Source organism: Kogia breviceps, chromosome 16 (genome assembly GCF_026419965.1).
Source record: "Kogia breviceps isolate mKogBre1 chromosome 16, mKogBre1 haplotype 1, whole genome shotgun sequence".
Classification (NCBI taxonomy): domain Eukaryota; kingdom Metazoa; phylum Chordata; class Mammalia; order Artiodactyla; family Physeteridae; genus Kogia; species Kogia breviceps.
Window position 1 is genome coordinate 51464216 of NC_081325.1, and position 22564 is coordinate 51486779.

A 22564-nucleotide genomic window follows, 5' to 3' on the forward strand; every position below is an offset into this window, starting at 1 on the left:
GAACATTGCTAACTTAACTTCTTGGGGACCCTGATACAGAAAAGGGCTTAAATGGAAGACCCTATGGAATTCTGATCAACGTAACTTAACCAATTGGCATTCTTTTTTTTTTTTTTTTTTTTTGCGGTACGCGGGCCTCTCACTGCTGTGGCCTCTCCCGTTGCGGAGCGCAGGCTCCGGACGCGCAGGCCCAGCGGCCACGGCTCACAGGCCCAGCCGCTCCGCGGCACGTGGGATCTTCCCGGACCGGGGCACGAACCCGCGTCCCCTGCATCGGCAGGCGGACTCTCAACCACTGCGCCACCAGGGAAGCCCCAACCAATTGGCATTCTGATTAACTCTCTGTTCTCAAATAATTTGGGTTACTGTGAGTGAGCCCCCAAGACTCAAGTCAGTCATGGGTGCACTGATAAAAAAAGCCCTGCAAAACTGATAACCAGTACTGCGAATGTGCTCACATACCAAGGTGAGCCCATAGCTGATGTTTCCATGGGGCCCAGCCCCAGCTGTCACTTGATGTCTCTTTGTTCTCTCTCTTTCTCTCTCTCTCTCTCCCCCTGCCCTAATTTGATGAAGCAAGTTTTAGAACTCTAGTTTATCAACCATAAGGAAAATATGCAAATGGAGGACAAGGGGATAAAATCACTGAGACATCAGCAAAATATCCTGCTTCATGGCCTATGCTGAACTGAATGGGGGCAGTAAAAGCCACATGTAAAATAAGAAAAGAATAGGGGCTTCCCTGGTGGCACAGTGGTTGAGAGTCCGCCTGCCGATGCAGGGGACACGGATTCATGCCCCAGTCCGGGAAGATCCCACATGCCGTGGAGCGGCTGGGCCCGTGAGCCATGGCCACTGAGCCTGCGCGTCCAGAGCCTGTGCTCCACAATGGGCGAGGCCACAGTAGTGAGAGGCCCGTGCACCGCAAAAAAAAAAAAGAGTTCATTAAAAGAGCTGAATAGCAGAAGGGCACAAATGAAGACTAAAATAGTGATCGGAAGACCAAGTCACACAGTCCTATCAGAACACTAAACAGAAATGTAAAAACATGGACATTACAAGAATCAAGTGGAGATATGCAGGATAAAGGCAAGAGAAACAATATCTACCTAATACATGTTCAGAAGGAGAATAGACAGGAAACTGAATCAAGAAAACAACAGAAGAAAATTTCCTGGAGCTGAAGAAAGACTCGATCATCTGAAAAAGAGTCTCTGGTGTGAAATGGGAATATCAAAAGGAAATTAAACTAGACTTTTGCTGCTGAAATGCTTAACCACATTTCTTTTGAGGTCCACAACAATTCTAGCTTCAAAAGAGGAAGAAGTATTTAGAATCTATTCTGCCTGGTAAATGTGCATACACAATTTCTGAAGGAATATTTGTTAAATGTCTAACAGATTTCTTCAAATAAGGCATCCATCCGTTTTATTCTTCTTTTTGCCAACATCTGATGCAGAGCAATACAGCCTGTGGATAATCATTCGGGATTTACGAGTTAACTAAGAAATATTAACAAGCTATTTTGTGCTTAGGAGAAAAGTTACAAACAATACTTTTCTTTGAGGTAGAGTGCTTTAGAGGATAAATTATAACCACCCTCAGCTTCCACAGATGGAAAAATGTTTTCTCAAAAAATTATGTTGAGTCAATCATATTGAAGCCACACATTCCTTCGCTATTTTAAAGTCCTCACTTCATAGGAACCTAATTCCTTCCTGAGCGCTTTCAAAATTCCATCCAAAATTTAATAAGTTGGTAAAAAGTTCACATACACACACAGAGGGAGAACATATACACAAGGTAACCATTGACTCTGTGAGACATTCTCTTAAATATTGCTTTAAAACATTCTCTCTTGATGTCTTACTGAAGTTTTCACATTAAAATTTGGTTTTATCTTATCGTCTAGGGCCTGAGGGAAAATGGAACCAGAACAATGGCAGATAGATAATGGTGTAAGCCTTGGAGATTTTGATGGCTGTTATTACTGTGGTACTGTTTTAAGGACATTAAATACACTTTACCCCAAAGTTTTCTCCTTTACAAAACGTTCTTATGTTTCAATATCCCAAAGGAACTAACAAAGAATTAATCAGGGGAAGGAACACTGGTTGCTACCACTGTGCTCTCTGATAAAACATAAGAGTTCCCCAAAAATGAAACTTAGTAATTACAGTGTGGAGACTGACTCATCAGATTACATAGGAAGGGCAAGGCAGAAAAAGGAAAACTGAAATTCAAATATGCGAAATCAGCTATTCTGGGCAAAGTTGACTGTATTAAATGGTTTTTCCGTTTTAGAAATAGTCTGCATTCTCACATTTCTCATTGTTGTTTCAAATATTCCTGATTTACTCTGATAGCTCACGTTCACAAGCCATCCCGAATAGCTGGACTTGCTGTTGTCAAGAGAAACAGAAAGATCTGCTCATTGTCTTCTACTTGCTGGCACACCAGCACTCCACAGTAGTATAAAACCACAGACACTAAAAAGAATACCTTCCTGACACATTTCCACTGGGAATAAAGAAGGATTAAATTTCATTCATGTGTTAGCATGACTGACTTATAGAAAGCATTGGGTTTCCGTTAATTCATTCAACAAAAATTTATTGAGCACCTATTATGTGTGAGACTCTGGATGTAGTGATCAACGGGGTTTATCAGTTCCCTTCCTAAGCAGAACTTCCCTATCTAATGAGGAATATAAAGAGGGAAACTTTGTGCCCTATAGGAACATGCAGGTGAGCGTGTTGACCTAAACTTGGCATGTCTTGGAGGCCTCCTGGATGTAACCTCTACACTTAGACAGAGGTTTCTCAACTTCGATACCATTAACATTTTGGACCAATTAATTTGTTGTTGTAGGGGGCTGTTCTCTACATTGTAGGATGTTTAGCAGCATCCCTGGGCCCCACCCACTAGATGCCACAACTTGGTGAATGTCTCCAGACATTGCCAAATGTCCCTTGGGGGACAACTCATCTCTGGCTAAGAACCACTGACTTGGATGGAAGATGAGGAAAAGAAAGATGTGGGGTGAGGGGAGAAGAAAGGAGTATGGTGTGGGGAGAAGACACAAGAAGTGGGAGGGAATCACTGGTACAAAGGTCCCTAAGGCATGAAGATCTTGGCCCCTTGGGTGGCCCAATGTGAGAATGGAGAGAGAACTCAGGTCCGATCCTAAGGGCCCGTGTAAGGCATATTAACAGGTTGGAGTTTGTATTGTCTATGACTGTGTTAACAAATTACCCTCAAGACTTTTCCCCTTAAAAGAACACACCTTTATCATCTTAACAGTTTCTGAGGGTCAGGATTCCTGGAGCAGCTTAGCTGGGAGGCATAGCTTTGGGTCTCTCAGGAGGTTGCAGTTAAGTTGCCAGCCAGGTCTCTGAAGACTGGGCTTGCTATGGAAAGACGCTCACCCAAACCCACCATTAGCAGGAGGCTTCAGGTCCGCCCCACGTGGGCCTTCATGGGGCTGCTCTCTACACTGCTTCCCCTCCAGACAGTGATGGAAGATCAAATTTGCTTTTAAAAATAATCTGGCTTCTACTTAGAGCTAGGAGCAAGGAGGCAACTGGAAGCCATCGATTGTTTTTGATTAGAGAGGTGCTGGTCAATCTACAATTTATCTTTTTTTTTTTTTTTTTTTTTTGCGGTATGCGGGCCTCTCACTGTTGTGGCCTCTCCCGTTGCGGAGCACAGGCTCCGGACGCACAGGCCCAGCGGCCATGGCTCACGGGCTTAGTTGCTCTGCGGCATGTGGGATCTTCCCGGACCAGGGCACGAACCCGTGTCTCCTGCATCGGCAGGCGGATTCTCAACCACTGCGCCACCAGGGAAGCCCTACAATTTATCATTTAAGCCCCTAGATAGTTAGAAAGTGATTCTAATTACAGAGGGCTTTAGTCTTTAAACTGGTCACAGTTCCATAAAAGCACAAAGTAATTAAGCAAGCAAATAATTGAACTAACGCATCTTCGAATTCAATGACAGCCCTTTCCATCAAAGATCATCAGACCTGATAAAGCTCATCATCACTTTATAAAGTTTTCCCATGGTGAGACAGTTGAAGCCAGCATAGCCCATTCTTCACTTTCACGTAGAAGTGGCCTTAGGAGCCTCTCAATATCTAAGTAAGCTGAAAACTCCAGAGCTCCCAACAGGGGTAATTCTTAGAGAGTTCTATTTTGAGTGTTTTTCAAACTAGATGTCTGTTTCCTTTCAACTTGATGAGATTACTCTTAACACCAATTTAGGTAAACTATCTAGCAATAAATCACAAAATCTTACAGTACGATTGTTCTTACTTGCTGGAGTCTATCCAAATGGCCCTAAATACCCATCTTGCCCCCTATTCCCAAATATTCATTTTACTTTTGGATACAGAAATTCACCCGTCCACTGGAACCTGGGTTTGGAGCCCACTGATATAAAACAGATTGTCTGAAATGGTACCCTGTTGCCCACAACCGCTGGGGGTGCCTATGCTGAGCCTGGTTCTGGGTTTCCCCAGTCTGGGCCATGGTTGGGAAGCCCGCCTCAGGCCACAGCTGACTTAAGAGGAGAATCCAAACATCCCCCAGTGTCACCCTTTCAAGTCCCTCTTTCTTGCGTCATTCATCTAGGTGCAATCAGATCCCCTTCTTTTGACTTTTCTACTACTTAGGATAACCAAAAGGTACCTCCACCCCCAGTCTGCTGTCGGTCACTTCTCCCTCTGACTCGTACCCCCAGCCTTCTTTATGCACAGACAACCGCCCTGACTTCAGTCCCCAAAGTATGGCTGACACTCGGTTGTAGTATGTAACAAACTTTCCTGAGGATGACAAACAATTATTATAGTGTAAAGAAAAAACTTCAAAGTAGATATTTGATTCCACGGCTCCTTAAATTTGTCTGCCTATGTCCTTCCACGTGGGGGTCCCCGCTGACCACCTCCCCACCTCCAGCCTCACCCCTCACCTGTGTGTAGTTCTGACTTATAACCAGGGTATCACCCCCAACAATCCACGGGGATTCCCACTGACCCTGCCCTTGACCCTGTCTCCAGAGCCCCAGACTCTTTCTTCACAGGCTCCAACCAAGAGAAGCAGACCACCTAACCTCTTCTCCTAGAGGTACCGTCTGACCACAAGAAAGACAGCCTTTTGCATTTTTATGCAGAGCCATTTAGTTTCTCTTTGTCCCAAACTCTCCTTTCTGTTACAGGATGAGGGTAGAGCCACAAGGCTCCTGGAGACTTCCTCTAAAATTAAAATACAATCCCCCTCAAAGAAGAATTCCAGGGCTTCCCTGGTGGCGCAGTAGTTGAGAGTCCGCCTGCCGATGCAGGGGACACGGGTTCGTGCCCCGGTCCGGGAAGATGCCACGTGCCGCGGAGCGGCTGGGCCCGTGAGCCATGGCCGCTGAGCCTGCGCGTCCGGAGCCTGTGCTCCGCAACAGAAGAGGCCACAACAGTGAGAGGCCCGCGTAACGAAAAAAAAAAAAAAAAAAGAAGAATTCCACCACTACACCTGGAACAACAAGCTCAAATTTTAAATAACCTGATTGTTGGTACCCACTGTCAGTACAAACCAATTGGCCAGGACTAGACAGCCCAAGGGAAATCACAATTCCCTAGAGCACCAGAGCTGGGTTCAGACTAGCCAACCCACAGTGATTGATTATAAACAAAAAGGCTCGGACAAGCTGTGTTGAAGCCCACTCGGGCAATAGCAGGGCAGCAGGCAATAGATCCCAGAAGCCAGGCAGAGGACCAGGAACCACAGATCTGCATATACTGAAAAATGCAGTTCAGGAACAAATCAAGGAACACCTGAAAAGAAGTGTGATTAATGCCCAATGCCCTTCTAAGTTCTTAATCACAAGCTACCAGGAACTTCTGGTACTTTTGTCGCTTGATAATGGTGACCAGCAGATGTGAAATGGAAGGGGAAAATGAGAGTGTACCTTAAATACCGTACATGCCGTATTGTACTTAACCAAGCCACTATTGGAGGGGCATTTGATTTTCTCCAATTTTTAATATTGTAAGTAAGTCTGTGAATTTTATTTTATTGCATTTGCTAGTTTTTTCCCCATAAATCCATGTCTATTTCCTTAGGATAAATTTTTAGAAGTAGAATACCTAGATAAAAGAGTGTGAATATTTTTCTGATTTTGACATATGGCATCTAGGCACAAGATGCTAGCCTAGTTTTGCCATAATGTACTTCTCTGTTATCTGTGAGAAATCATATGATCATTGCTCCTGTACTTCTTAGTTTTATTTATTTCATTTATTGGTAAGTTAAACAACTCATGGCAGAGGAAGTTGAAGTAAGTTTAGCTGGGAGGTGTTGAAATGCTGGAAATTTTCAAGTTAGAACAAAGTAAAAGAGAATGAGTTTGAGAGAAGAGGGAAGTATAAAGACAGTCACACAGCAACCAAATTTCTCCCCAATTCACTCCTGAGACAGACCTCCTCTTTAGAACAACATGATGCTCAAGGTATTGTTTCCTTGTATGTGGCTTATTTAAATTGGTTTTTCTAGCTTTCCTTTTCTTCTCCATTTCCTCAGTTGCCCTCTCCTTTTAAGAGCTACCTGCTTCTACTCTAAAAATGTGATTTTAATATTTCTCATGGCCTCTGGGTGGTCTAATTAACTGCATCTTGTTTTGTAATCAATGTTTTACCAAGAATAGACATAATTTTCTGGTATAAAATTAGGAAGAAAATGAATCATTATAAGTTCATAGAATTTTAAACTTCTAGTTTGGCATGTATCCATTATGGCATTGCCAGATTGCTTTTCTAATTATCTGTCTACTGTCCTTAGTCCCCTGGAGAAGATAAGCCTTTTGTGGCAGGAACCATAATATCTTGGCTTGGTATTCTAGAGTGCTTAGCACAGGGCAGACACGTAACAAGGACTCCTGAAATATTTATTCAATAACTGCATATTTCACCTTAATTTATACATTAATCATAGCATTTTACTAAGAACAGATGTAAATGCCAGGAGAAAATCAAGAAGACCAAAAAGATATTTTAGAAAGAGATGGGCACAGGCTAAAGACAGCGGAGCAGCTGCATGTTTATTTCCTAGTGTTCCCTTCCTCGGGGGCCAGAAAGAGGCTGTACCTTGGCACATGGGGTGGTGTTCAGGACTTGTCAGGGGGTCCATTGGGGTCCTGCTTTCATAAGTCACTAGCACCGTGGGATTGTGTGGATGGATGCCCCAATCACCTCCCGCGCTCCATGGTGGCGCCCTGCAAATACATGCTTCCCGGGCATACACGTTGCCCCAGAAGGCACTCCCAGGTCAGATCTAACCCTGAAGAGATGAACAATCCATCATGAATTGCCTCAACTGTGGGAATTGTGGGGATGGGAAGAGAGGTCAAAAAGAGGTAGTTTTGCTTGTAAGAAAGGATCCAACCAGTGCTTGAATCTCTAAGTTTTAGTTGGCAAATCATCAAGACAGTTCTTTTCCCTCCTTCCCTTCTCTGGCCCTAGAATGTTTACCCAGATTTCTAGCCACAGGAAAATCCAAGTTATTGTTATTCTCCACCCTAACCTGAAACTTGCATCCCAGACCCCTTTCTCTGTTCCAGCCATCTCCTCTCCTGCTTTCTCCCACGTCAGCCTCCTCTCATTGTTCTAGCAAAGCTTCAGAGACATAAAAAGCAACCCATTGTTTCGCAAATGGCAAGGTTTCCCTGGCTTGACAGCCTAGGGATTGCAAATATAGGACAAGTCGACAAGTCGGTGGCCAGGTTGAAGGACTTTCAGTTGGGAACTGGTTCTATCTTTGCACCTCTGCTCTTGCACTGAGCTTAGCATCAGAGAGCCCCAGACACCCCAGATCCTCTCTCCAATAAGCCCCCACCCCCATCCTATAGCTCACGTTTTAAAATGAGTTATCTGTTGTTCACAGAGACAAAGAAGTTGTATAATGACGCAATAATCAGAGCAGGGAAGGGAAGCGACCTAACATTTACTAAGCGGTACTGCTAGGCATATAGCGAAACATGAAAGGATGTTTCAAACTACATAACAGACATGCTCTTTATCTGGTTTGTGGGTAGAAACATAAGGTCGTCTCGACTAGGATGCCCACACGCACTTCACATTCAACAAGTTCACGATGAGCCCAGCATCTTTGCCCAGAAGTCTGCTCCTCTTCCTGTGTTCCCTCTCACGGCAAATGGCGCTGCCGTTTCCCCATCCAGAACCTGTGGCGACGGTCTCTCACCTGCCCTGTCTACCCCTCCCCATCTCTACATGAGTACCTACAGAGATCTTTGCAAAACACAGTTCTGATCATGCCTCTTGCTCTCTTAAGACAGCACTATGGCTCCCTGATGACGTCACAGTCTTTAGCGTAATGTAACTTTCACCCTTCAGCCCTGGCCTGCAAATCCATTCTCCCTGTCATCTCTGCCCCTTGCGGGCAGCCCTGCGGCTGGAGTTTGCCCAGTTCACGGCACCGCCCGGCACCAACACCCTCAAGCCCCAGCCCACGCTGCTACCTCTGCCTTTAACCTCCATCTTCATTCTCAGCACCTTCGCCTGGCTGACTCCCAGAAGTTTTCATAAGCAGCTCAGGTATCTACACTTCCAGCAAGTCTCCACCAACAGAAAGAGCAGGCAGTGGTTCTCGAGTGTAATTTTAAAGTTTCCAGTAGCCATATTTTTAAAAAGTAAGAAGAAACTGATGAAATGAATTATAATCATATATTTTATTTAACCAATATACCCCAAATATTATCAATTTCAGCATGTAATTAATATCTTAAAATTATTAATGAAATGCTTTATATTCCTTTGTTTTCCCACTAAGTCTTCAAAACCCAGTGTTTATTCTCCTCTGATGACACGTCTCAGTTTGGACTAGTCACATGTAGCGCTCCATCACCAGATGTGGAGAGTAGCTACCACATTGGACCTGACAGCACTAGAGCTATCTTACGAATCACCTAGAGAGCTTACTGGAAACCTAGAACCCTGTACTGAGCTTCCAAATGTTCTGGTTCTGAGGAGGGTCTAATTCTGGAGGTGTGGGATGGAGAACCAGAAATGTTCATTCTCAGCAAGAAATCCAGGTTTCTGATGTATGTGTTCCTCATGAAATGGGGGCTTAAGAGCTAGGTGCATCGATTTTGGAGTTAGACCTACAGGGGTTTGTGTCCAGACTAACTAAGTTATAGCTGTGTGACTTGGGGACTTCACCTTTCTGGGTCTTGGTCTCCTCACCTGCAGAAAGAGACTCACGATACATACCTAGAGACCAGTGGGTATTAAGTAGACACTGTATTTAAAATATTGGGCTCAACACCTGGCACGTGTCTACCAGTGACAGCTCCTACCTGTCTGAATGCACCCCACGCCCAGGCGTCCCTCCCCTGCTCCCCCTCTGAGCCTCTGCGGGCCTCCACCAGAGCCCACCACCCAAGCACACATTATCTGCCCGCTGCTCTGCGCCCTCCACTCGGCTGAGGACAGAAACTGGCTATCGCTCATTTCCACATCCCCCTGCCTCACGCATGTGTTCAGTACCCCTCATCTTTTAGGAACTGAACTTAATTTAACCAACGGCGTTTCCTATAGTAGAGTAAACCCCTTACGTAAAAGTACCTCCAGTTCTGGTGTAGAAAGGAAGTGTGTGAATACAAAGTGAGTGAAGCACTGTTCTAACACTCCTCCCTTTGAAGTCTGTCACAGAAAGCTTTGCCAAAGTGATCCACGGCTTGAAAGTGGGACACCTGACAGATCGTGTTATCCAGAGGAGCAAGAGGATGATTCTGGATACCCTGGGTGTTGGGTTCCTGGGAACCAGTACAGAAGTGTTTCACAAAGCCAGGGAATACAGTAAAGTAAGAAGCTCAATGTCTACTTTGGAGCTAAAACCAAGCGTGCACATGCGCCTTTTTGTGAGGTGTACCCAGAAGCGTGCCCAGGGACGTGCGTTTGTGTTCTACTGCCCTACTCTTCATTTTAGAGATTGTGCTTGGTGTGTATAGCATTGTTGTATATAGCTTTATGCTTTCCTATGCTTTATTACCTGAGTCTTAATATTCACCCACATCCTTTACTAAGTCACTATCTTAAGACCAGTCTTAATCTTAAGGCTAGCAAAATCTCGAAGTTGAGTACTAGTCTGACTGAAAGCACATTTTTACCTGAGAGTCTTAGCAACCATAGCCCCAGGCCATTTGTTCGTGCAAAGACTTCAAGATTCCCTGCAGAAAAGCCTGGGTCAGCACCCTGAGCAGAGAGTAGGTGATTACATGAGAGATGCGGCATCCACTCTCCAAAGAATATGCTTGGTCTATAGACGGTTAGTCACCTCTCCTAGTATTTATCCTCAAGGAGTAAAAAAGAGTAAATTCAGACTTCATTCCTTGGCGCACTTATGGATCACAGTCTGGGACTGAGAAACAGCCTCTCCTCTCCCTTCCACAGAAAAAGTTATATATTCTTCTACAAGGAAGAAAGAAATCCAATGACTAGGGCTTCAGTCTAGCACAAAGGGCTCAATAAGAAGCATTAAAGTAATGCCTCCAAACATGAAGAACAACTCTTGAAATGGTGACTTGGCATGTTGGGTTCACACTCTGTATCACTGATTGATACTCTTTTGTTTCAGATCTATAGTTCCAATGTATCCAGCACTGTTTGGGGCCAGCCAGACTTCAGGCTCCCACCAACATATGCTGCTTTCGTTAACGGTGTGGCTGTAAGGAGATTTCCATGTCTTTGTAACTGTTCAACAATCAGAACAATTTCAGGACCAGAAAACATCTCAGAAATTGCCCAGTTTCCATATCTTACTGATGAGATCACTGAAGTTCAGAGAGGTGAAGCGGCCTGCCCTCTCTCCTTGTAGTAATTTCAGTTTTCACGTTTTTACAGTGAAAAGATGCTTTTCAGACAAATTGTGAAGTAGAGGAAATAAGATGGAAGTATTTAGATAAAAATGCCCCTAAGGTATCTCAACTCTAAATTAAATATCCAGACTCAATTCCTTGTCAGTTCTTTCTGTTGTGGGCAGTATCAGCTTCTATCCAGTAACCAGCCTTTCATTCATTCATTCATTCATTCATTCAACAGATATTTATTGAGAAAGAAACAATGGCCATAAGGTGCCTACATTTTCTGAACCAAAAATCAGCACTTCTCATCTGACAATTTTTATGCTTTTTCTGTGTGTCACGGGAAGTCTAAAAGATATAATTTGGACATGAATCTGTTGGGATTTCTGAGATATTTTTATGGTTTATGGGACAGTAGTTCAGAATATTGAAAGTCAAACCTAATGGTGCATCCAGAAGTAAACGTCCAGTAAGTAAGCAGTGGAAAGGCACCAGCCACGACTAGTAGACAAAGATCTATTTTTAAATGAACTTCTGGTTATTACTATTTCATATAAGGAAAAATCAAATGATTTTAAAATATAGCTTAAGAGTTAAACTGGGTTCAAGAGTTCTTGCAACTTCTCCATAAGTTTGAAATTATTTCTAATAAAAGGGTTCAAAAAATATGGCCTGATGTGGAATAAATGACATTAAACTTTTCACGTGACTTGTTTGAAGGGTGTCAGAGGGAGGCAGGGAGGAGCAGCCATCTAATTCTACAGCTTGTTTGTAAGGTCGATAAAGATCTTTCCCAGGGCTGTGGCACCTGAGTGAGACCCAAGCTCCCTGCCGTTCACTAGCGGCTCCCGAAGGTCACACCTGACCTGGACAGAGGACAGCACGTCTAGTGCCAAGTCATGAGATTAAGAATCACAGTCAGTTCATAGGTGTAACTTTCAGAGAATCAGATCTAAAACTCTCACATCAAACAAGGTTATCATTGAACTGAACCCTGACTGGTCCAAAAGTCATTGCATTCAGGGAAATACACTTAGGCTTTGGTTGTTGTTTATGCATCTGTTCACATAGATTCACTCAATGGATTTTGATGACACGTGGTACCCTGCCACCCACCCTTCTGGAGCTGTCCTTCCTGTCCTCATGGCTTTGTCAGAAGCCCTGCCTCCAAGTCCAAAGTGTTCTGGCCTTGACCTGCTGCTGGCTTTCAACGTTGGTATTGAAGTGCAAGGCCGATTAATGCATTTCTCCAAGGAAGCCAAGGACATACCAAAGAGGTATGGAGAAACTGTGCCCCGTCGTGGGGCAGCCACATTCCCCTTCATCTGTTAGTTGTTTTCTCTGTAGATCTTTCTGACATAGAGGTTGGCTCAGTTGAAGATGTTGACATTAGTGCTGGCAGATAAGTCAACTCAACCAGTCACATATCAAACTGTACATCCATATACAAAGGTGTGACCTCAGAAGTACTACTAAAAAGTCTCCTCTGGTTTTAGAGAGCCTATCAAGCAACGGGGACCATGCACTAAATTGGAGCCTCTCACCCCAGGATGATCATGTCATTCTGGCCTCTGTGGCTACTCTGAATATCCCTCATCTCATCTCAAAGCAGAGTCTACTTTGGTATTTGCTAGGGTCCTTCAGACTAATGGGAACATTCAGAATATCCTAAACCCGACTGCTCAATCCATAGATCAAAAATGGTCAAACGCTGACTGTATCATATGGTTCAATCTAGTATTTATTTTGCCCGTTGGTCCAGCCTGCTGGGGGAGGAATAAATTGGAATACTGAGTGAATTTTCACGGTTTCTACGAGGCCCTCAATTGTTACAGTTACTTACCTAGGCTTTCAGCACTCAACAACTTTTGCCTTTTTGGCAATAATTGCAAAAGTACCATTTATAAATAATTTACTATGTCAGGCACTGTTGTAATCATGCGAATTCGTTCAAAACTCACAAAACCCTATGAAGTAGATACTATTATTATGACCATTTTATATAAGAGAAAACAGATACAGAGAAGTTGAATAACTTTTCCAAATATCACACAGCTAATAAGAGGAAGAGCTGAGATTTGAACCTAGGCATTAGGGCTGCTCCGTTAGCTAGGCTCCTGATCACTGTGCTATACTGCCCCCTGGGGGTTGAGGTTTGTAAGTCTCCAACTCTTGTGTTTTTTGTTTTTCAGATTCCATCCCCCCTCAGTAGTGGGAACTTTGGGCAGTGCTGCTTCGGCATCTAAGTTTTTGGGGCTCAGCATGACAGAGTGCCGAGAGGCCCTGGCTATTGCTGTTTCTCATGCTGGGGCACCCATGGCGAATGCTGCCACTCAGACCAAGCCTCTTCACGTCGGCAATGCTGCCAGGCACGGGCTAGAAGCTGCTTTTCTGGCAATGCTGGGTCTCCAGGGAAACAAACAGGTCTTAGACATGGAGTCAGGGTTTGGGGCCTTCTATGCCAACTATGCCCCCCAAATCCTTCCAGACGTAGATTCACACACTTGGCTGCTGGACCAGCAGGATGTGGCCTTCAAGCTTTTCCCTGCCCATTTGGCCACGCACTGGGTGGCAGACGCAGCTGCATCTGTGAGAAAACAGCTTGTAAGAGACAGAGCCCTGCTTCCCACTGACCACATGGAGAGAATTGTGCTTAGAATTCCGGATGTCCAGTACGTGAACAGGCCCTTCCCAGACTCGGAGCATGAGGCCCGCCACTCCTTCCAGTATGTGGCCTGCGCCATGCTGCTGGATGGTGCCATCACTGTCCCATCATTCCACCAACATCAGGTCAACAGGCCACAGGTAAGAGAGTTGCTTGGTAAGGTAGAGCTGGAGCACCCTCGGGACAACCTACCAAATTTCAACACCCTCTACTGTGAGATAAGTGTTGTCCTCAAGGATGGAGCCATCTTCACAGGGAGCTCTGATACCTTCTACGGTCACTGGAGGAAGCCTCTGAGCCAGAAAGACCTACAGGAAAAGTTCAGAGCCAATGCCTGCGGGATGCTGTCCCACCACAATGTAGAAAGGCTTATAGAGATAGTAGAAAACCTAGAAGACCTGGAAGACTGCTCTGTGTTAACCTCACTTCTGAAAGAACCCTCTCCACCAGAGATAGTTTCAAAATCTCTCTAGCATTTAACAGTTCCATCATGCAATCTCTCCTGAGGCTTAACAACATCTAAATGACTTTATATTGGAGAAAATTCAATGCTTTGCTTTATAGAGCAAGGGTCTGTTCTTGATCTGCCTGGGAATAAATGCAGCATGCTGAAGACAGTCCAGAAACAGAACTGGATATACATGGAAGAAGTCTTGTCCTGTAAATTTTGCAAGACAGTTCCAGTTACCTATAGCAAGATAATGGTGCAAGAAACACAGAGAAATTTATTTTATAAGCATTCATAAGGCTATTCAGATCACCTGTGATTTGCTTAATCTTTTCAGAGGAGTTATTTATGAACTTGATGAACCTCAAGGCTTGAGAGGGATTTGAACTTCTGCATACAGCTTGCTGACAGAAGAAGGGCTCTGGTCTGTTGTGCTACCAATGGACTTCTTACACTATGGGTTATCAGAAGCCCTTCACAATGGAGGGGATGCTATTGGGTTTAAAATAAGGTCTTCATGGGTTCAAATTCTGCCTCTGCCATTAACTAGATGTGACCCTGGCCATGGTTCTGGATAACCCTCTACTTAAGTTTCTCTATCTTTAAAGCATAAATTAAAAACAACCTAAAAAATAAGCAGTTTGGCTCTAGAAGTCATGTTCTTAACCACTACAATATATCACCTTTCATTACAAAAAAATTTTTGAGACAAATATCATGGATGTAGAGTCTGAAATGTAATAAAGAATGACAGCGAAAACATAGTATATATGTGGGTAGTCAGATATATATTAAACTGTATAAAGTAATAAAAATGTCTTGTGGGGTTAAAAACTGTAACATTAGCATTATATACATATTATATATATATATATAATATATATATATATAAGCAGGGAGTTATAGTTAATGTATATTCTAAATTCTTCATGTTGTTCAAGAAAAGGGCAACACTCTTAACTCTAGACTTTGATTTTTAAGTATGTATGTTGACATTTCTAGGGTGACTATTATAAAACAGCAGTGGAACATATCACTTCAGGTTAATAGAGAAAGAAATATGGAATTAGGAAAAAAATAATCCAAAGAAAGGTAAGAAAGGAGGGGGAAAAGAAATATAGAAAAGGCAGAACAGACAGAAGGCACAATATAAAATGATAGGAGGGACTTACCTGGTTGCTCAGTGGTTAAGAATCCACCTGCCAATGCAGGGGACATGGGTTCGATCCCTGGTCTTGGAAGATCCCACATGTCGCAGAGCAACTAAGCCTGTGCACTGTGGCTGCTGAGCCTGCGCTCTAGAGCCTGCAAGCCACAACTACTGAGCCTGCGTGTCACAACTACTGAGGCCCACATGCCTAGAGCCCGTGCTCCACAAGAGAAGCCACTGCAATGAGAAGCCTGTGCACTGCAACGAAGAGTGGCCCTCACCTGCCACAACTAGAGGGAGGCCGCACACAGCAACAAAGACCCAATGCAGACAAAAAATAATAAATAAATTAAATAAATAAATTTATTTAAAAACAAATAAATTTTTTAAATGATAGGAAAAATACAAATATATATATAATTATGAAGAGAGTAAATGAACTAAATGCTCCAGTTAAAAAATACAGACTATAAACACATTTTAAAATGTTTGTTTTATTAACAGCTGCTGTACATATCATCAATTCATCCATTTTACATTTTATGAGTTTTAGTAAATGTATAGAGTTGTGCAAATATCACTGAAATCCAGTTTTAGAATACTTCTATCACTTCCAAACATCCCTCAGGCCTGTTTGCAATCAATTCCCACTCCCAATCTCCAGCCTTCAGCAGCCAATGATCTGCTTTCTATCTCTATAGTTTTGCCTTTTCCAACATTTCATATAAATTGAATCATACAATATATAGTCTTATGTGTCTGGTTCTTTCACTTAGCATAATAGTTTTAAGATTTTTCCACATATGTATCAATACTTTATTCCCTTTCATTGCCAAGTAGCATTCCATTGTATGGATATACCACATTTGTTTACCCATTAATTAGTTAAAGATTGGCTGGATTGTTTCCAGTTTGGGGCTATTATGAATAATGCTTCTATGAACATACACAAACATGTCTTTCTGTGGATGTATCTTTCCATTTCTCTCAAGTTGATTCCTAGGAATAGGAATGCTGAGTCATTTGGTAAGTACATGTTTAACTTTAGTAAAACCTGTTTTCTATAAAGTCGCTCTATCATGTTACATTTCCACCAGCAATGTACAATGGTTCCAGTTTCTCCTTATCCTCACCAACCTTTGGAATTATCAGTCTTTATAATTTTAGCCAGTCAAGTGTGTGTATAATGGTATCTCATTGTGGTTTTAATTTGCATTTCCCTAATGACTAACTCTTGCCCATTTTTACCTATTATTATAATTAGGTTGTCTTCTTATTGAGTTGTATGAGTTCATTTTATATTCTGGCCATAAGTTCTTGAACAGATATCTTCTTTTGCAAATATTTTCTCCCAGTCTGTGGCTTGTCTTACTGTGATATTAATGGTCTCTTTTGAAGAACAGAAGTTTTAAATTTTGTTCAAGTCCATTTTGCTATTTTTAAATAGAAGGCTTTTTTTTTTTGGTTGTGCCCTGCAGCATGTGGAATATTAGTTTCCCGACCAGGGATCGAACCCGCACCTGCTGTATTGGAAGCTTGGAGTCTTAACCACTGGACAACCAGGGAAGTCCCTAGAAGGCATTTTTAAAACCCAGTTATGTACTTTATTCAAGACACACAAGGATGCAGAAAAGTTGAAAGTAAAAAATATAGGGGAAATGTGGATGGAATATTAACAAAAGAAAGCTAGAATAAATAAATGTTAATATTAAACAAAAAAGAATTCAAGCAAAAAAGCATTATTAGAAAAGAGATGATAATGATAAATTCAAATCACTAGGTGATGAAAATAATTCTAAACTTCCATGCATCTAAATACTATTAAACTACAAGGAGAAACAGATAAATCCAACACTATACTGAGAGAATTTTAACATTTCTCTCTTAGTAGTTTATATTTCAAGGAAACCAAAAATAAATAGACTATATAAGATTTAAACACAATCAACATGTCTTATCTAATGGACATATAGAGGACTCTGTACTCAAAAACTACAGAATTCACAATATTTTAAAAATCTCACAGAACATTTACAAAAATGGATCATATACTTAGGCATAAAGCGAGTCTCAAATTTTCAAAGCACTGGATCATCCAGATCATTTTCTCTAATCATAATGTAATCAAGTTAAAAATCAAAATTAAAAAGACAATTAGAAAAGCCTGAAGTGTTTAGTAATAAACATTCCTCTAAATAACTCTTGGGTCACAAAAGAAATTACAGAGAAAATGATAAAACATTTAGAACTAACCAATAACAAAAGTACCACATATCAAAATCTATAGAATGTAGCAGAAGCAGTACTTAGAAATGGGTATAATTTTTTATTGCTGGCTCTGTATTACATGGATTATATTGTTCCATAGGACACATCATGGTAACACTTATAAATTTGAACAAGGTTGATAAAAGAGGAGATAGAAGAGGTGGTTTCTACTGTGACCTTGAGATTAAATTTAATTATCCTATCTTGATACATTTCAGAAGTTTCTAGGGTCAAGATCTGAGGGCCATTAATAATATCCTCAGATAATACCTGTTAAAAACAAGACAACGAACCCCAAATGGAGTTGATATGCTAAGCCCATATCCACCGAATCGAGACTAACTGAACTACAGTTTTGGCTCTTCCAAAGATGGAATCCTGAACCAGCAAATCAGGAATCTCTGATCAGCACTAGTTAGGTAATCTGCCTGGTAGACCCCTGCCATCTCCTAAGGAAAGGAACCTTGCAATAACCAACTAGTTGTTTGTTTGTTTTGCCTAGTGTAACTTCCTTGTTTCCACTCTCTTCTGCCTGTAAAAGTCTTTCATTTTGCACAGCTCTTTAGATCCCCTTTCTACCTGCTAGACTGGGTACTGCATGATTCAAATCGATCTGTGCTCAACTAAACTCTTTTAAAAAAAAATCTTAATATGACTCAGCTTAACTTGTAACACCCTCAAAGCTTGCTTCGGACCAACAGCAGGTGTTGGGGAAGACAGTCTCTCCTGAGGGGGGCAACAGCAGTCAAGGTGACCTTGAGATTGGCTATTATGCCCACTGAGTTAAGTGAAGGCAGGAGAAAATATGGGGGGATATGAGTCTGTAGAGAGAGCTCAAGCGTCCTCTTCACTGACAGCCCTTCACACCATCCACCCCCATCTTACCACATACAGATAGTAGAGGAGAGAGAGGAAGAGACAGATTGGCTCCCCACATTCTTTTCCAGATGATTCCTTTCAAAAAGCTAGGGCCACAGTGCCGGTGGAGACTTTGGATGGAATGAGAGAGTTAAAGCTGAGCTAGCGTCTCTTCCTTCCATGAGGCTGGGGGGCAAGGACAGCTTGTGAGCTACTGTATCCTGAGAAAGCCCAAGATGGGACTCCGGCAGCTCTGATCTGATGTCTAGGCATTGTGGCAAATGCTTGTTTCTTCCCTTCCTTTTCCTCGGGTACAGCAGTGAAGGATGCAGCTCAGCCCACTGTTAGTGTGATAGGCCCCGTGTGTGGGCAAATGAGTCCTCCACACGGATCAGGCCAGACGGCCAGGGAGAAAATCCACCGTGAGACTGAGACAAAGGCTCTAGCTCACAGAGAGAGGTTTATCCCAGCTCCTTCTCTCTATTTCTGCATCCTCAGTACATACTCATGACCTTGAGCCAAAGTGCCTCAGTCCCCAGGCACACCTTTGCCCACTCTGGGGACCCCTGGTGCTCTAGCATATATTCGGGGGATCCCCAAGAACAGGCACATATTCGGGTGCATGCCAAAAGAACTCATAGGGCTCTGCATATAGCTGTGCTCATTGTTAAGGTTTACTATAGTGAAAGGATACAGGATCCACAAGAGAATAAGACACAGGCAGAGTCTGGAGAAACCCCTGCATAGGCTTTCAACGCTCCCTCCCTCCAGGTTGAGGAGGGAGGTGAATGTGCTCCTTTCTCCAGCAGAGAAAAGTTCAGTAAAATGTGTTCAATGTTTCTGCCCTGGCAAGAGACTTAACCACCCAAGGTTTTTATAAGCAGCTGGTCATGAAGGCACCCTCTGCCCAGCAACAATGATAATTCCAAACTCCAAGAAGGAAAGCAGGTGTTCAGCATAATTCACACTGTTTGCACCGTCTAGGCAAAGTGGATCACTTTTATCAGTTAGGGAGCGGGTCAAGTGCCAAGTTCCCACATGCCAGCCAAGTACCAGCCCTGTAAAGAGGTCCTAATTAAGATAGTAGCCTCCAGCCTGCTATGTTCTCTCTTTTCTGCACATCTTGTCCCATCCTGAAATGTCTTCCATTCCTGTTCGTGTGGCTTTGTAGGGTAGAATAATGATACAGAAAAACTAAACATTGCCTCCACTTGAAGAAATGTCTCTGCCCTGTAGCACTTGAGCTCTATAAACGGTGTGTTTTATCATTGCATTAACTAAAACTGATATCTCCAGTAGGCTTAGAGCTGCCACAGACCAAAGAGCTGTAATCACTTTAACCCAGGCATTTAAAATGAGAATGTGCGTTTAAAGGGAATTTTTATGTTATATTTTATAACACTTTACTTTGAAGTCCTATCTAAAAAATATCTCAGACAGATAAGTCCCATACGAAAACTGGGACCGCCTTAAGGTCTGTGATAGTTTATGCAGGTGAACCTCTTTGGGGATGTGAAGTAAATGGTGGGTGTCCATTCAATTCAACAAATGTGTACTGAAGGCTCAATATGTGCCAGAGGATGTTCTTGGTGCAGGTGATTAGAGCAGTGAACAAAATAGGCTAAAACCCCTTACAACCGTGAGCTTACAACCTAGAGTGAGTATAGACACAAGCAACAGGACAAAGAAAGTGCTCTGTACCTCTTCTGGGCCAGCTGTGCTTCCTTCACTCCTCCCCTGGTGGGAATGTGAGTTTCTGGAGCCTGAGTTGGGTTCAGGGACCAGGGAGCCCAATGCATGTGAACGAATAGTCCCGGTTCTTCCTGGAAGAACATAATCTGTGACAACAAAGGACTTGGGGAACTGTAGGGGTGCATCTTCCTTGTCAATTCTGGCAGGACTTCCCTGCATAGAGCAAGGCTACAGGGAGCTGAAGGAAGGAGGAAACATCACGACCAGATGCACTGTTTTCCTTCCAGGAGAGGTGCACACGTGTGTGCGGGCACCCACCATGGTGTGTGGTCTCTTCCCACCATTGAAATCTATCCGCAGCACTGCAGTTTTTATTATGCACTAGTGAAATTGCCCTATTATTCCTCTCTTCTCCTACCCTACATTTAAAAAGATAGCTTAGTGATAGTTCACAGAAAGTGATCATTCAAAAGGCATCCAAAGCAGGTGTTTCAGAAGCCACTACTCTGGCTCCTGATGAAACCCTGCCCAGCAGTTGACAGCTGCACAGCACATTAAAAGAAGGTATGATGCTTCAAGTGTCATGGCTTTATGTGAATCAGACAGAACAGAATAAATACCTTCACAGAAATAATGAAAATTTGTCTAGTCGCCAAGTTCAGTTGCTAATGCAGATATCTACACTCAGATATCGTTGTCTCACTTAAAAAATTCTCCCTGCTCTTTGTTGGAGTTAATTCTAAAAACAAGTCAACCTACTCCAGTTACAGCTGGTGCCCATATAGAAGCCAACCTGAAGGTTCAGTAAAAAGCCTTTGCAATGGCCCAATGCCCATCTGTTTAAAACACGGCATGAAAGTATCGCTTCCGACTTTAACAAATGAAAAATAAAAATGACAAGGTGCTTGTCTAGAAACCACGGATATCTGGATAATTCAAGGAGAGTTATTTCATCGTTGAGTCACGATACCATTGAAAGTACCTATCATCAAGTGGTAAAATGTGTAATTCAATTGGTTGGAGCTCAACTATTTTTACGTGAAAAATTTCTTCCAAAGACTGTGAAGTATCACTTTTCAAATACATTATAAAGCACTCCCACATCATTTTCCCCATTCCATCACAATTTCCACGCGAGGGGCCATGCCACGAAGGCGCATGTCTGCACCATCTCGTTGGTAGTATCCTGGCAGGATTCCCTCACATCCCCACAGCTGTGTTTGCATCTAGGCTTCTGGGTGGCAGTGGCTGGGTCTGCATCAGCAAACCTAACAGAAGAGGAGCTCTAACTAAGGGGGAGAAAATGTTTCTTAGGCACCTGACAGCATGACTGTGAAGAGAGTTAAAATTATCAGCTCACACCAGCATCTCAAACACTACAATATTTGGAACAAAAGCTCACAAGCACTGTGCACATAAGATATCTGTTCCAATGTGAGGCTTCACTGAAATACCCAGTTAGTAAGAGAAAGGAAGGCTATATGGACTAGGGTCAAGAGGAAATAATTCAAGTAAGCACAATTGGATCCATGTAGCTGAATGATATCATACAAGAGGAACTGCTACATTGAAACTGTTTACTTACAGACTAAGCCAGAGTATTTTATAAGAATACATCTTCTCGACGGTTCAATGCCACCAGTCTTATCACTTTAAACCACAGCCCCTTACCACGGCTGCCCCGACCTTAAGGCCAATAACCAAATACTGCAGCCCCATCATGATATATACTTTGTTAAGCTATTAGAAAAGCAGTCACACTTATATTCATCTGGAAGAAGGGAAACAGGAGAGTGCTTACCTGACAGGAAGTTTTTCATCCTTTTCTTCTCCATCCACAATATTATCCTGACCCACTGTGACTTCACAAGCAGGAAGGTTTCAGCTGCCAGCACAGAGGAAGGCAGCACCAGCTCATGGGCTTCTTAGTGCAGTGGAAGGGTTGAAATGTCCTTTACAGAACTGTTGACAATGCAATTCTGGGTCACCCCAAAACCACCTGCAAAGACAGGGGGCCTGGGATTATTTGAGGCAGAACCTATGATCAATTAATTTTTAAGCAAAGAATTAAGGCATATAAGAGCAATAACACATGTGAATCAAATGGCAGAAGAGCATTTCTTTAAAGTCTCCTGGAGTTGGTAATAACTTTATTAATTCATTAAGTTAGTTTTTAAAAAATATTTATTTATGTATTTATTTGGCTGCACCGGGTCTCAGTTGCGGCATGCAGGATCTTCGTCGTGGCATGCAAATCTTAGTTGTGGCATGCGGGATCTAGTTCCCTGACCAGGGATCGAAGCTGGGCCCACTGCATTGGAAGACCAGAGTCTTAGCCACTGGACCACCAGAGAGGTCCCTCATTAACTTGGTTTTAAAGTCAGGATAGCAATCTATATTTGTCAAAGTGGCTCAGAGATGTTTTTGTAAAAGTTGGTGCAAAATGCTAGAACACAGACCCAATCATTATGGCTTCAGTGTAGCCCTTGTAGCAAGTGGACTTTATAGACAGACATAAAGGGTTTATATTAATCTAATAATAATAAAAATAATAAACATTTTGCATCAACAGTATGAAATTCTGAATCGCAAGCTGGAATACCCATCATGATGCTAA

The 22564-nt window shown here is 42.7% G+C and overlaps 1 protein-coding gene across 1 annotated transcript; it reads left to right on the forward strand.

Moving 5' to 3' along the window:
• The first annotated feature begins 7696 nt into the window (after nt 1-7696).
• On the forward strand, nt 7697-14595 carry ACOD1 (aconitate decarboxylase 1). Its single transcript, XM_059041760.2, has 6 exons — nt 7697-7767; nt 8399-8599; nt 9678-9867; nt 10641-10730; nt 11938-12143; nt 13059-14595. The coding sequence occupies exons 1-6, from the start codon at nt 7697-7699 to the stop codon at nt 14002-14004; spliced, it is 1704 nt and encodes a 567-aa protein (XP_058897743.1). The 3' UTR covers nt 14005-14595.
• The last annotated feature ends 7969 nt before the right edge of the window (nt 14596-22564 follow it).